Genomic DNA, 16,168 nt, shown 5'->3' with positions numbered 1-16,168 from the left:
TTAGTGACTCTGTTCTATGTTTTCTTTTAAGACCTAGCACGTTGAGTTTTTCTCAAGTTCAGAAGCAGAGGTTCATATATGGGCGGTTTTCAAAAAAGTAAGGCTTTTCTTGTCCCAGTACTTTGAACAAATCTTACGACTAAAGTTAGGGGTATTTCTCCTTGTAAACTGTTTTAATGTGAAGACCAATCATTGTAGACGGACTGGGATAGGATTTTTTTTTCAATATTTGCAATGGCTTTGTACTTTTGTACATACATTATTGAGGGTGTGGCTAAAAATACCTATCCCCGGTAGAGCTTGCACAATTTTGACTGTCCATAAATTTCAGGGAAAAAATTCCAGACTATCAAAAAAATTATTTTCAATTTTATTCAGATATGAACTTTATATGTCAAAATGCATTTGACGCTTATTGCCTACATAATTAGGGAAAAAATAAATCAAATATGAAAAAAGTCATGTCCCTCAGTTTTATGTCACCGGTGATACCTTCCATCACACAAATTTGGTGGAAAACAATGATTCCCCCCCTTACCTTCCAACTCAAAACCACCGAGAGTTTCTTCCCTTTTCCCTCCATCACATGTATGCAGAGAAAGCTGAAACTGTAAGCTGTGGACCATTTACAAGTCTTTGGAAGGGTAGCAGGTAAGGATATGTTTGTAAATACTGTCACTTGTGTTACTGGGTACAGATGCTATAAAACAGACACAGAAGATAAACTGATTGTATCAGTTAGTGGTACAGTGGAGTCCAGCTATAACGAACCTGGGTATAACGAAATCCCTCTTTTTACAAACTGCCATTGATTTCCCGGCAGACAGCCTTCTATTTCTTACTTGTTACTTTCCGGCTGCATCGAACCTTTTGAACTGATTTGCATAACGAACCCCTCTTTTAACAAACACGTTTTCATCGCCCCAGAGCCGTTTTGTCTCTAAAAGTCACAAGGCTACAACGAACTGATGTCAATAATTGTCTCCAAAGACAAAAATACACAAACACAAGTGCACATCGCGTGATGAGCGAACTCTGAACAAACTAACAGCGGGAGGTGCACGGAACAGATCGAACCAAAACCGAAAGTTGTGGTGACGTCATGACATTTTGCGATGTACGTCAGCAAAGCTCGTGCGCATGTGGTCTGTCTTGCTAAAAACAATGGCTGACGAACATGGTTTCGAAATCTGGAACTGTTTTTTTGTTTTCTCCGATCCGTGACCGAGTGACGCGATATAGAACCACGCGTTCGTTTGAATCAATACTCTCCTCAGGCAGTGAAGTCTCCTAAATTGCTCAACACTGTGGACAGTCCAGAGCGCAGTTATGTCCCGTGAATGAGCGAGTCATAGTTTTATCGTGAAAACTGACGCTTTTCATGCACCTCCCGCTGTTAGTTTATGAAGCTGTTGAAAACATGCAGAGATTGTACTCTCCAAGGAAAGATCGATGGGACGATCATTTGAAGGTGATTGGGAAAACTTGTCTTGAGGCCATTTAGGGTTGAAAACTCTACAGCGAATTACTGATATAACGAACTAAAATGTATCTCCCTTGAGATTCGTTGTACCCGGACTCCACTGTATGTGTGAACCACTTTCATGTGATGTCAGAACTTTGGATCTAGCCTGTTTGGGGGAGCAGTCATTATTTGTTAACATCCAGTTTGTCACTGGTGTTACCATGCTTACGGAATGGTAACACCAGTGACATTTGACGGGTTTTATCGGTGTGTTTTACACAAAAGAGAAGGGCAAGGTTAATTGAAACTGCTGCTGGGGCATGTGAAAAATGCAAGTGCACATTTTAAGTTCTTTTGTGTCAAGTTATCAAAATATAATAAAAAATGTATATCAATATGTCACAGGTGTTACCAACTGTCACTGGTGTTACTATGTCAAGTTTTGTTACCTTTGTAGTACAAGATTTTTACATTTATCCTTAAAACCTGCTCAGAACAATATGTGGTGTTCAGTTTAATATGTGCATGAATGATGAGCGTTTTTGTTATTGAAATTGACATTATAAAATTAAAACATGATAAAGTATGTCACTGGTGTCACCAAATTTCTTTGTTTTACTATTACCTACAATGCTTTCACCTGTAAATTTTAAAGCTATAATAATTTCACTTCTTCATCCAAACCTTTTGGGTTTCAAGATCATTATGAATGTTGATACTGACAAATGTTTTATTTCCAGCGAATAATACATTGAATCTTTGTTTGATAATTGTCACTGGTGTTACCGACTGTCACTGGTGTTACCGCTCTGTCACTGGTGTCACCATGATATTTTTTTAGTTTTTTCATAATTCATCTGGCATTTAAGTCAGTACCGTGCCATGGTTTTGTGCCTTTAAGTCCAAAGCATACACATAAAAATAATTGTGAAAATGTTCCCACTTCTTCATGCCCCTTGTTGGATTGACATTACCCCAAAAACAAACAAAAATAGCAAAAGGCACTTTGATGCTCATAAACCTGATATTTTAAGCAGCAATAGATGTTCAATCCTGATCAGTTGGAAGATCATCTTCAGTTTCTTCAATTAATCTGCAAAACAATGTGATATCACCTAATTATACCTGATGAAAAAAAAATCATAAGACGGTAACACCAGTGACATTTTTTCTCGTTAATTTTATTTTAATTAATTTTTTCTACCCTTTTTGTTTTAGTCAAGGACTGCCTATTTAGTGTTTGAATACTTCTATGTTTCCTTAACCATTCTAGCTGACAAGAAAGGTGCTTTGATTAAAGTCATTTTGAAAAATTCATCTGCCTCAAAAGTCTTACTTTTTTTAAAACCGCCCATATACCCCCTGTTTTACAACACACCATTTCTAGGAAGAAAATTCTTTCTTTCTTTATTTATTTGGTGTTTAACGTCGTTTTCAACCACGAAGGTTATATCGCGACGGGGAAAGGGGGGAGATGGGATAGAGCCACTTGTCAATTGTTTCTTGTTCACAAAAGCACTAATAAACAAGAAGAGCAAACGCTCGATCGAGTCACTTTCGCAGTTCTGAATATTATATGAGGCATCAGATGGACAGGAAGAAATTGCTATTCACAACACAATGAGTCACGTTCACATCAAATTTGAGCCCGGTCACTTTTATAGTTTCCGAGAAAAGCCCAACGTTAAGTTGTGTGTTGCCGAACAGAAAAGGCTAGTTATCTCCCTTGTTTTTCTGATAACGTTCGTAAAAGGCTACAGATGTAAATACTTTGATGTAAAGAATAATCCTACAAAGTTTCAATCACATCCGATGAACTTTGTCAAAGATATAAAATGTCTAATTTTTCCTTTGACACTGACCTGTGACCTTGAAAAAGGTCAAAGGTCAACGAAACCATCGTTAAAGTGTAGAGGTCATTGGAGGTCACGACTAAACAAAATATGAGCCCGATCGCTTTGATAGTTTCCGAGAAAAGTTTGTCAAAGATATAAAATGTCTAATTTTTCCTTTGACGCTGACCTGTGACCTTGAAAAAGGTCAAAGGTCAACGAAACCATCGTTAAAGTGTAGAGGTCATTGGAGGTCACGACTAAACAAAATATGAGCCCGATCGCTTTGATAGTTTCCGAGAAAAGTCCAACGTTAAGGTGGTGTCTACGGACGGCCGGCCGGCCGGCCGGACAGACTAACACTGACCGATTACATAGTCACTTTTTCTCAAGTGACTCAAAAAATTGCTCCAGGGGCTTGCAACGTAGTACAATATATGACCTTACTGGGAGAATGCAAGTTTCCAGTACAAAGGACTTAACATTTCTTACATACTGCTTGACTAAAATCTTTACAAACATTGACTATATTCTATACAAGAAACACTTAACAAGGGTAAAAGGAGAAACAGAATCCGTTAATCGCCTCTTACGACATGCTGGGGAGCATCGGGTAAATTCTTCCCCCTAATCCGCGGGGGGTTAGGAAGAAAATGAAGGGACAAAATAAGTAGTACATGTACACAGATTTGCACGTTTAAATAGTACGGCAAACCACTTGCTGTAAATACGATGTACCTTACAATCGGAACCGGTATGAATGGTAACAAATGACAGCAGATGAGTACAATAACGCTTAACAAGCAACCGTGTGCTTCAAACAAGTTAGCGCTTGTGTTCATTCTACACTTTGTCTTGGCAGTTTGCCAGAGACATTCAAATCAAACGGTAATTCAGCTTCGGTAAACTGAAATCCTTAAATGCACTGTCTCCCAACAATTTGAATAAATAACCGGGCAATGAACTGTCAGCTTACACAGCGCACTCTTGCAAATTGCTTACTGTTATACACACGTGCACTCAATACAAACAATGCACTCAATACAGGGCACACCCACTCAACCACAGCAATTAGTTTTCTCCATAACTGTTTCATGAAGTGGTGCTTTTCTCTCCAACACACAAGGCTAGGCCAATCCGATTGACTGCAGCAATGAGTTGTTTCCCTTTAACCTTCCTCACAAATGCATCTGCCAGCTTTCCGAGACAGCAGCAAATAGGGTACAAGTCCAGCACTTGTGACAGGAATGTTCACATTCTTGTGTGTTTTTCCTGCTTACAAGTTACATGTACACATCCCCACTCCCTACTAGTGTTTACTTTTTCATATCCTTATTGCAGATAATTCACCGAAACAACAAATTCCATTGCTTTTGATTCAACCATTACAACTGAACTCTCAATAACATTTCCACAAGCATAATTCTCACATTACACACAAGTCTTTAGCTTGTGAAAAAAAACCAAGCGATTAATGTACAGGGCTTCTTAACTCTGTATGCATGTTAAACTTGCACAAAACAAATCCCATAAAGCTGGGCCGCAAAAATCAGTGTTAATTATAAGTACATTTGTAGCAGCTTCTGGACAGGCACAGGCACAGGCCCAGACGCATCCTCACGCACACACACACACACACAAACGCACTTGTGAAACGGACTAGCTTCTTGGATTGACCATGCACACACATATAAATACAGGCGTGGCCTCTCTCTTCATTCTCACAGATAACATTGTCACAGTAGAATCCACCGTCTGGTCAGTTCACTTTTCGTGATTTCATGTGTTCATTTCCATCCCGTTGCAAACACGACTCACATACATGTATGTATGACTGTGAGAGGTCAAAGACATTTTCAGTAAGTCATAGGAAGAAGAAAGATGATACCTTTGGTAAAAATTCAACTCCCTTAGGTAATCATACTGATAGTCATGCTAATACAGTAAAACCTGTCTCTAACGGACACCCTTGGGGAATGGTAATAGTGTCCCTATTAGACAGGTGTCCCTTCTTCACAGGTGGAGGGGCCGGGGCAATATTTTACAAAGAGCACGTAAAATGAACAAGACACTTTTTGTCAGTCCTGTAGTATGTATTTATTGGATTGAACATGAGACTCACTGAAAATGTGAGTAAACAAATGATACATGTAGCAAACAACAACAACAACATCCCCCCCCCCCCCCCCCCCCCCCCCCACCTAACCCGTTCCCTACACACACTGTGCATCAAACTTACGCAAGTCGGACGTCACAAAGCTAAAAATAGCTGACTCTTCATCAGTCATTCAACGGGAAATTCCGCAGTGTGTCTCGACCAAATTGGGTCAGCTCTTGTTTCATTCAGTTTTTCTAGTCTCAGCATAAATGCATGGAACAAAAATTTAACTATTGTTTCCTTCGAACGATTGCTTACAAAGAGAGAGAGATCATCACGTCTTCTTTTTCCGATTTGATCCTCGCGATCTGTGTTTTACCACATCCCATCTCCTTCGCCACATCTTGGCATGATTGGCCGCTATCTAGTTTTTTCAAGGCAGCGACACGCTGCTCTAAAGTCAACGCTTTTCTTTTTCCTGCTGGAGATTCCATTTTCAAACACAGTAGTCTACTGTTACTTTTGATTGTGACTGTATCCACAATGCGGAAAAGCGAAAGTGAGTGAGCGAAAGTGGGTCTCCATCTAAACAAGCCACTGATTGGTCAGAAAAGGGACAGGACAACCAATCAACAACCATTTGTGCTACGGCTACGGCTGCCGAGCACTGTCTGCATAACAGTCGAGTTTTCGAAGTTGCGTTTTTATGTACGTTGTGTCCGTTTGTGACAGTGTTTACACTTCCTACGGTCCGAAAAATCGTGTCCGCGTCCGTAAGTGGCAGGTGTCCGCCCGTTAAAGGTTAGTTATTGTTGAAATCGTGTTCGTGCCATGATAAACTGTCCGTATGTAGCAGGTGGCCGTTACAACAAGGGTCCGCTAGACTCAGGTTTTACTGTAGTAATAAATAAAAGTAAAACACACACACACGCACACTGACTCTTTCTCTGTAATGTCTGTTTAATTCGGCAGCGGCTTAATGAGCACAGTCATCAGCTTTGCCTCGTTGTTTGACGGCAGGGTGATGACCATGGTCAGGTGGTTGCCACGGCTACACACCGTCTCCTCAGAGGCCTCCACCTGCAGGACACGGTCGTCATCGTCTGAGATGACCAGCACCACTTGGATCCTGGCCTCCCCGTTGACCATGGCTGAGTCATGACAGTACACCTGCAGCGTCCAGCTGTCGTTGGACTTGCGGTACGTGATCTTCCACTCTCCCTCGCGCACCGTCGACGGCACTGGCCCCACGTAGGTACGCACATCCACCTGTCAGAGGGGAACATGACACAGCTCTTTTCATCTTCTTCATAAACAGAAGCAGATGGGGACATCTGTGGTATTGAGGGCACGTTTGCCGATCAAGTTATTTAGGTTACTTATTTAAAAAAAAAATTTAATGTCATCCTGTCGTTTTAAGCGTATACTATTTAGAGATATTATCAATCATCAAATTTAACTCTGTCAGCGTTTTTTTTTAACTGATGCAAAACTGAGATTGTACCAAATAGTGCGGGTAACTGTGTCCATGTCCCTCTGTGCGATTCCATCAATGCAGATGAGCTCAAATGACACTCCCCCCCCCCCCCCCCCCCCCCACAACCTTGAACGTTCCTTGGTTCAGGCCTTTATTTTCTTTCAGCACCTATGTGCTGCAAGGCTTACCTGACTGTCGGAATTCTGACTTCAAGCATAGCTGAATGCATCCATGTGCACACTTGTGCCTCTGAGCTCTCCCTTCCTCAACACCGCTACCACACCACTAGTTTTCTGTATGAGAAACTTGTAGGCTTCTAACTTGTGCACCTCAACAACTGAAAACATCAGATAAATGTATGCCAGAAGGCTCAACTGCAGTACTTCTAGTGTTTATCAAATTGAAATAACATTTGCTAAACCCCAAAAAATAGCCCAATTTATGCAAGAAGACTATTGTATTTTCAGAGTGTTTATACGGGCAACAAGATAGAAAAGGAAAAAGGAGACTACATACCTGAATACCAAATCGCAGCGTGTTCTGCATGCGCACTGTGTCGACTGTCAGGTCCTTATAGTTGCGTGGCCTGTAGAATTCCTCACTGAACGTGATGTTGAGATCAGCCTGGAAAGGACACAGCGACCTGAAGCGGTAGGCTTTGTTGAGAAGCTTTTCTATCAGGTCCTTTGATCCGTCTTTTTGTGCCAGCTCCCCTGTTTCCACCTAAATGCAAGAAATAAAAAAATTGCGTTTACTGCTTGTGAAACAACAAACCAAACACTTTGCTGATACACAACTACAATGATACCTGTGATGAAAGAACACCCTTGGGACCAGTTAATAATGTTTTATACATTGCAGGTGGCCTGTCATGACAGGTGTATTTTCCTCAAGATAATACATATTAATAGGGCTACGGAAGAGGTGTCCTCTCATCAGAGGGACCTCACACACACAGGGCCTCACATCCACGTCGGACATCGGACATATGAGGATATTTTTTCCAAATGTCCTATACATTTTTCATGCAGGAGGACAAATGTCCTATTGTTTTTGTCACAAAGTGGTCAATGTCCGATTATTCTATCATTTGATCCGGACATCGTCAGTACTTCTTAATTTACAGTAGTTTGAATGCTATGTTATCGATGTATTGCGAAGCGATGTGTAGCAGACGAAATTAGACACTTTGTGCCTCTAGTACCAAAGAGTTTCCAAGGCTCGCAACTCGGAATGCTCGAAGCCAGTTGAGAGTTGCCTCCCTTCGCGCTTTCCCCGAAAATAACAAACATGCCGCCTAAATAAACGAAAACCGTGATCCCAGAAAAGGGACAGAAGAAATTACACTTCAAGTCCCTTCCCTCATCTAACGGAAACTGAGCTTCCTCCAGCCCCAGAGCAGTTAGAGCCCGATCGCCCAGGTGAGAATGTCGATCGCGATAGTCAAGCATCGGAGCCGAAGAAAGACACTACCCCCTCCCTCACCCCCACCCCCACGCGTAACTTCGTCTCAGTCAAGCTGGGCGACATCATTCCCGTGGGCGTCGCATGACCCAGAGAGGAAACTTATGTTTTGCACCTCATGTCAGCACACAGGGAAGTCCAACACTTTTACCGTTGGCTGTTCCAACTTTCGCAAATCGGCCCTTACCGATCATCAAGAAACCAAAGACCATGCTGTTAGTGTGCATGTGCCATCTCTCCAGAGAGACAAGGAGATAGTTGAAACCCGACAGCTGACAAAACAAGAAAAGGGGGCAGCTGTGGCAGTCAAAGCTGCTCACTTTTTGCCAAGAAAAGTATTGTTGTTCTTTTACCCTCGTGCCAAGAAACTAGTCAAGTTTAATCATATTTACGTTTTGTTACGGGAAAAAAATGTCCTATTGATTTGTTTTTGTTCAGGACAAATGTCCTATCACTTTTACATTGGCCAGGACATTTGTCCTATACTACCTCTCATGGATGTGAGGCCCTGCACACATCACAGGTACCACTGTATATAGTCACAAAATGTGCAAAGCTGCTACTGCTACTGCTAGGGAAAACTGCTAGGGAAAACTGCAGAAGAATGTGGTAAGAGTGTTTGTGATAGACGGGCGCTGTGGCGGGGTGGTAAGACGTCGGCCTCTTAATCGGAAGGTCGTGAGTTCGAATCCCGGCCGCGGCCGCCTGGTGGGTTAAGTGTGGAGATTTTTTCGATCTCCCAGGTCAACTTATGTGCAGACCTGCTAGTGGCTTATCCCCCTTCGTGTGCATGCGCAAGCGCAAGACCAAGTGCGCACGGAAAAGATCCATGTCAGAGTTCGGTGGGTTATAGAAACACGAAAATACCCAGCATGCTTCCCCCGAAAGCGGCGTATGGCTGCCTAAATTGCGGGGTAAAAACGGTCATACACGTAAAACTAGTGTACGTGGGAGTTTCAGCCCACGAACGCAGAAGAAGAAGAAGAAGAAGAAAAGTGTTTGTGATAACATTTTCATAACCAACATAAGATGTATGTTACAGGATTATGACATGATCGAACTTAAGCACAATTCTACATGAAATGGTGGGGGGTGGGTGTGTGTCATTGTGTGTGTGTGTGTAAAAGGTCAGGTTGGGTGTGTGTGTAGAGGAGTGCTGACTATACATGTACCATGGGAAGCACACCCATTCACACAGTCAGCCAGCATTCTCCCCTTGTTTGTGAGTCTTCAACTTGAGGATGTCAACCTCAACCATTTCTATTCTTTAATATTCCTGTCTGACTTTGAAAGAACAACGCACTAGGCAAGTGACCAACTGCATTGACCTAATGCTAGGCTCACCTGTGCCACATGAGAATTCAGACAAAAATTCTGTTCAGCAAAAGAGAATCAGCCCCCCAGGAATAACATTGAAACACCTCATTTAATAACGCAAACCTCTAAAGATATCTGGTATTGCCGAGGACAAACTTTACAGATTACTAACAACAATTTGGAGAAGGCAGAGCATTAAAATTTACAAGTCCTAAATTGGGGGTTCTGAAAAGGGGGTTGCACTGAAGTAGTTACCTTGTACACTTGCTGAACCATCATCTGGGGGAAGCGGACAAGGGGCAGCAGCTTCTTGCTGTTCTCATCCAGATCGGTCAGGTGGCTGTCGCTCAGCAGCCAGCGCTCCACAGCCTGGTACAGTGTGAACTCGTTGCTGACCACCAGCTGTGGGTTGCCGAGGATGTCGGCCACAAAGTCAATGTCCATCTCCAGCCACTCGTTCAGCGTGAAGAGCTGCTCCATGTTCCAGGAGATGGTCTTGGTGCAGGAGTCTATCAGGTCCTCCATGTGCAGGGCTTTGGCCCACGAGTACCAGTTAAGGGCGTTTTGCACTTTGGGCGACTGGGTGTTGTCCACCATGTAGCGCGTGCAGAGCGTCTTCAGCGACATCACGCTGTACTTGTCCGCCAGACACAGGATGCCCACCGCAGAGTTGACACAGATCTGCACCTCCGCTGTGTAGAGGAACCTGAGGAAGGGCTCGAAGTGCAGCTGGCACTCCTCCGACTCCTCCAGGTCTATCTCCGGCAGCCCCGCCTGCTGCCACCGCTTGTCGTACAGCATGGTGCGGAACACTTCCGACGACTTGGCCAGGACGAACTTGTGGCCGAAGAACTTCTTCTCGCCCACCTTGAGCACAACATCGCTGATGTCCTCTTGGTTGAAGAACTGTGACACATTCTGGATGAAGTTGTTCTCATCTTTTAAAGTTCTGGACTCGGTTTGTACAGCCGCTGCTGGCTGTGATGCCTCTCCATCACCTCCTTCCATGGTCTGAAACATAGAATGCTCATGATCAGAAACAAACAACAAACTAAATCCATACTGAGAGTGAGAGAGAAAAAGACAAATTCCATTTCCAAGCGTGTGCTGTGGTTTCACCTTGCACTGGAATAAAAAACTAAAAAAAAAACCCCAGAAGGCTCCCTTCACGCATAGCAATGTCTGAAAGTGAAAGTAAAAAGGACAAGCAACACTGCCGATTGATTTCAAACAGCTCACTGTCAAATTACAAAATCATGAAAATGATTACAGTAATAGGGTTAGCCAGAATTTTCCGGTACAAATTAGAAAATACCCAAATATCAATCAGGATTTGGTCAGTCATAGACTCATACCCGTTATGAGTGCAGCTATGACATTTTCTGGTGTGTGTGTGTGTGTGTTTTGTTGTTCCACAATACCCCGACATCAGTTTTATTGAATGCTGATTGCTGTAACTGAAAAATACGGGTTTTTCTCGACACTTTTCTTCTGGTAATCTTGAACTTTAGCGTGTTAAATTCATAACTCAGAATCCAGTGACATTCTTGACTTATTTTTGATACAAGTCCATGTAAGCAAGCCAAAGAACATTTGTCGTGAAATTAATTGACGGATTGAGTTCCAAACTTAAGCATAATTAATTAATTTGGTTGTTCAATCGACAAAAATGCACCGAAAATGGCGTACGTTGTCAACCATGGGACATCATTTACACGAAAGAGTTGTCTCCCTTGTCCGCTCATACGGATAATTCCTTCTTTGACCCATGTAAACGAAATGCATTTGTAGTATGTACAGTTCATCGGAGTTCATTCCGCAACTTCAAAGGGACTAAAATGACTTGTTATGATTACAAGTGCAGGTTCTACAAATTTGGAGACTTAAATGCCTCTGAATTATGAGCTATGAATTTAACACGCTAAAGTTCAAGATTACCTTTCTTCTTGCACTTGGCCCGAGTTTGACCAATGTGACCAATATCAAACACACAGGCAGATCTCAAATTCAGTTTTGCAAAAAACCCTGCTAGTTTGATGCAGTTCACAGTGTTTATGCATGCAGAAACTTGCCTCAGGATCATTATTGGCACTGCCCGTGCTACGCTCTAAATGCTGAGCAATGTTTGCTCTCCTCTGCTCCCTCTGTCTCACCGCCCTACCGCAGTGATGTCTGCCGGAATGGCTGGAAGGAGAGCGGTTTTCCGGATGCTGTGCGGCCGAATCTTCGTCTTGAACAGAACCGACAGGTTTCAAACGTAACACAGCTGTGATGGACCCGGTCCGCTCTGCCGTTATTCCCCAGTTGACGATTCGATTTTCCAGTAACAGCACCTCAAGCGCTGCCTCTAAGTGAGGTGGAAATCGCTGACCTACGCCTACGGCTCCATCGCCGCCATTTTGTATCCCGGCTACCTTGGTGAAACGCAGAACCACTGTGGTATTTGCAGAATCCGCAGATATTTTCCAATTTGTTACTCGGTTTTCTTCAAGCAGGCCTTCTACTGCTGCTTGCACTTGCGATGGGTAACCCTCAAATGGCATACTCAGGAATAAAATCGCTGGGAAAACATGGACTTATTCTAGGTCGTCTGCAAGGCGATTTGTTGTGGAAGGGAGCGAACTCTGTTAAAGCTTACGCGTTCCGCATAATCGGGTGAAGAGAAAGTAGCTTTGTTTTCACCATAAAACTTATGAAGGCATCACATTTTAGATTGATATTATCTTCGTCAATGAGCAACACATATATGTATAGTATTTGGCACTTCCCCCTTTCTTGCTTACTTATCATTTATTTTATTTTTTAAATCCTTTTTTTTTTATGTCACTGAGTCACTGGCTCCGCTTGATTGGAATCCGGGCGATCGCCCGGGTGCGCCCGGGTGAAGTATTTTCAATCAAGTACAATCGGGTCATCAACCGGCTTAAGCCGGCGGGCTAGCCCGGGCTAGCCCGCCTCGCCCGACCAAAACACATCGGCTGATGCGAGATCAAAATGGCCGCCACGGGTGGAAAGTAAGTGAATCTTTTACTTCTGAAGAGAAAGTTGTACCTTCAGGCCGTGTTCACGCTTCTGTGCTTAATTATTGGGTTGAATCTAAGTACTCGTGATTGTTTAAAGTGTGTTTTGGGGCTTAGATAGGATTCATTGAAGTAATTTCAAGTGAAGTTGAATGTGAATCGATGACGATTCCATGCAGATGACTTGTCAAATGACAAGATCACAAGATTCGAGGCTTTTGATCAGTCTGCCAGTCCCTTCAATTGGTCAATATCTTGCAAACCATTTCAACCGGAGATCAAACATAATTATGTGTGACTTCCAATATATATGTGTGACTTCCAAGCATTCACACTCCATATTGTAGGCGTACTCCGCATCACTATCATCACTAAAGAACAACTCGTCCAACAGCAACAAATTGGCAGCCATGTTTATGGCCCGATTGCGCTTGATTGGTACTTTAGATCAAATCGCCCGCGTCACGTGGCGGGCGATCGCCTGGTCGCCCGCTTTGAATCCCAATCAAGCGGAGCCACTGATCACACTGAGTGACGGTCCAGGTTCTTCTTCTTCTTCTTCTTCCGTAGAGGACTGGGTTCTTACGAACGTATCAGAGTCCTGCTCGTGCAGCCGAACCCTGACACGCACACACACACACACACAACTAAAACAAAACAAGAAAAAAATATCAACAACAATTTCAAAAATAAATAATGATCAAGGACTGAAACAAAGAAACTACAATGTACAGTGTTTGACTGAAATAACACTGAAAATGAAGCTAAAATACATTTTTGCTAAATAAACCAAGGACTGAAGAAAAGACGAGACAAATATAAGGAGACGAGAGAGAGAGAGAGAGAGAGAGAGAGAGAGAGAGAGGGGGGGGGGGGCGACGGGGCGGGAGGTGTCATAGTTGGGGTTGGGGTGGCGGTACTGAGCCGACTCTACGAGGGACGGAGAAAAAAGCATGACAGGCCCAACACGGGCCAACAGACATGAACACATATTTACCAACTACCTACGCAAAAGAAAGTCTTTCACTCTAGTTTGCCCGGTTGCCCTCATTTTAACGGCCTCAATTAAAATGTAAACCCTTTTCACATTCACAGCTCAAAAGGGACTCGACCTCTGCAATGCCACACTAAAGGCTTTCAGTTTCACAGATTTAAAGGAGCTTTCTGAAACTTAAAGGGCGCATGGCCAATTTTCAACAACTTTTCGGCCGACTTTTGTCAACGAGTAGTCGCGATAAAATAAGCGTCCTTCAACTCTCCAGATCACCGGTATCTTGGCAGTACTTTTTCTTTGCCTCGAGAATGCTAAAAATCCTGGATGTGCTTACTTGAAGTGATTTAATCTTGCAAAATAACTGTCGCTCATCGCCCCAAGAGCTATACATTTCAGGCTGGGGTTTGTAATTATGTGACCACACATCATCAGGAGTACCTTAAAAAAATAACGCCGTTTGAGCACTCAGTTGCTCAAATTGAAAACGGTTGCGTTTTGAGTGGGCATTCCAGACTGTAATTCTCATTGTGACGCCTTTTTGACCAGTCATATTTTTCGTACTACCTTTCGCCCCTGAGCGTTCCTGGGGATACAGGTTTGAAATTGATCTGAGAGCTACAGCGTTCGTTTTGGGTGTTGGATAGATGACAACATACACGAGGAAGGTCTTAGAATTAGTGTTTGAGCGTTCTATTTTTCAAATCTAAATGCTGTGCTTGGTAATCTTTTCAGACGGTGATATTCTCCATCAGACAGTGTGTTTGTTTATGTGATACGAAGCGTTTCAGCCCTGTATGGCACGGAATGTACATGCGTTTGCTAGACTAGAAGGTTGACTTCCTCAATCCAACGGTTTTAATCTGCTTTGACGATCGATATGGGTATCTTTGAAAACTAAATACTATGACGAACGGAATCCAGACTCCTGACACAGGAGAGCTGGGCGAAGCAAACCGCTCGCTGATTAACTTGAAATTCATTTAACTATTTGGCATAGTTTTGGAGCAGTTTTGAGCAAATCATTGCAGGTGTTTCTAAATTACAAAACAGCGAATGTCCCTTGAAGTTTTCAAAGGTCCAAATCGTCAAAAAAACACCTCTCCAAAATGGCACCTTAGGTCCACTAACTTTAAGAGGAATGTTGGAGTGGCAAGCGTGTTTCAACGATGACGCCAGCTCTATTCAGCTCAGTGCAGTCAGTGACACAGCCTTTGCTTTAAAGCCCTGAAAACATCTTGTCAATAAACAGCCTGTTGCTATTTTGGACCCTTTACACACACAAATAATGAAACATTCATAATGCAATTAATAACATCACACACATCACAGGATAAAAGCCCGAATAGGTCTGTAGCCAAATGTCTTGCAATCCGTGCACTGATATGTTGCCAATAGTTAACACTCGTGTGGCTTTGTGTCGTAACAATACAGGGGTGTGAGTCATGATTCTCTAAAGGTAAAAGTAGGTCTATCTGCCAAACCTTTCACCGCTCAGTTTTCTTGCATGTGAATGTTGGAACGTGAGGGTATCACGTGCATCTGCCAGTGTGGACGGTTAGTACGTTCACACAGTGCGTGTTAAGAAAAAATACACAGTGACACGGACAGACATACAGACACCGAGACACACACACACACACACACACTCACACAGACACACTCGGATACAAACAAAAGACACCGACAGACGGACAAACACAAACACAGATTAACAAAACACATACCCACCGGCACGGCCAAACACAAGCATAAACACACACTAACGCATTCATCAAGCGCGCACCAAGATAGCGAGCTAGCGAGCGAGCGAGAGAGAGAGAGAGAGAGAGAGAGAGAGAGAGAGAGACAGACAGACAGACAGACAGACAGACGAAAGACAGACAGACAGACAGACAGAGCCCCCAACCAGACAGCCACCCAGACAGAAAGAAAATACCCATGACGACGTGGACACACGTAGATGAGAGTGTATTACACCAAGCACTCACAAGACCTTCACCCCTTCCACACCCCACCCTGAATATCTACACTGAAAGCGGGCTGAGCAAACCAAAGACACAGACCTCCACATATTGACAGTCTCAACGTTACACCTACGAAAATACACGATAGAAGTGGCGAAAACAACAACCCCAACTCTCTGCAAACCGCACCAACGAGTTTAAAGAATGGATGCCTTCAGCAAGGTTATAATAAAGATAAGCACTCATATACACCGCGATACATCTGCCAAGGTGTTTACAAGGGATGGAAACAACTTTCCTGTTGGATACAACCTTGAAATAAATAGCCTGGCAGCTTCAAGTTCCTGTATAGAATCAATTTCGCAGATTGACCTAGAAGCTAATTACGACATTAAATGAGTTGGAAAAAAAAGACCTCACAGCGCCCAGGAAGAAGGCAGGCTGAAGCTTTCTTGAATGTTTGACAAGTAGCAGGATGTTGTTATCCTTGGCAAACACTTGCTCAGTGGCGGTGTGCATGATGGTTTTCACGGGAAG

The 16,168-nt window shown here is 43.1% G+C and overlaps 1 protein-coding gene across 1 annotated transcript in view; it reads right to left on the bottom strand.

The window, feature by feature from the left end:
• Window positions 1-4,944: 4,944 nt before the first annotated feature.
• LOC138969436 (uncharacterized) overlaps window positions 4,945-16,168 on the bottom strand; it is a 25,855-nt gene continuing 14,631 nt past the window's right edge. The window contains exons 2-4 of the mRNA XM_070342227.1: window positions 9,909-10,664; window positions 7,389-7,595; window positions 4,945-6,664 (exon numbers count right to left, since the gene is read on the bottom strand). Of these exons, the coding sequence (XP_070198328.1) occupies window positions 6,356-6,664; window positions 7,389-7,595; window positions 9,909-10,664 (1,272 nt within the window). The 3' untranslated portion in view covers window positions 4,945-6,355. The remainder of the gene's footprint in view (window positions 6,665-7,388; window positions 7,596-9,908; window positions 10,665-16,168) is intronic.

The sequence above is a fragment of the Littorina saxatilis genome, linkage group LG6, assembly GCF_037325665.1.
Source record: "Littorina saxatilis isolate snail1 linkage group LG6, US_GU_Lsax_2.0, whole genome shotgun sequence".
NCBI classification, from domain to species: Eukaryota; Metazoa; Mollusca; class Gastropoda; order Littorinimorpha; family Littorinidae; genus Littorina; species Littorina saxatilis.
The sequence above is the reverse complement of the archived record's forward strand: the minus strand, read 5'-3'. Positions and strand labels throughout refer to the sequence as shown.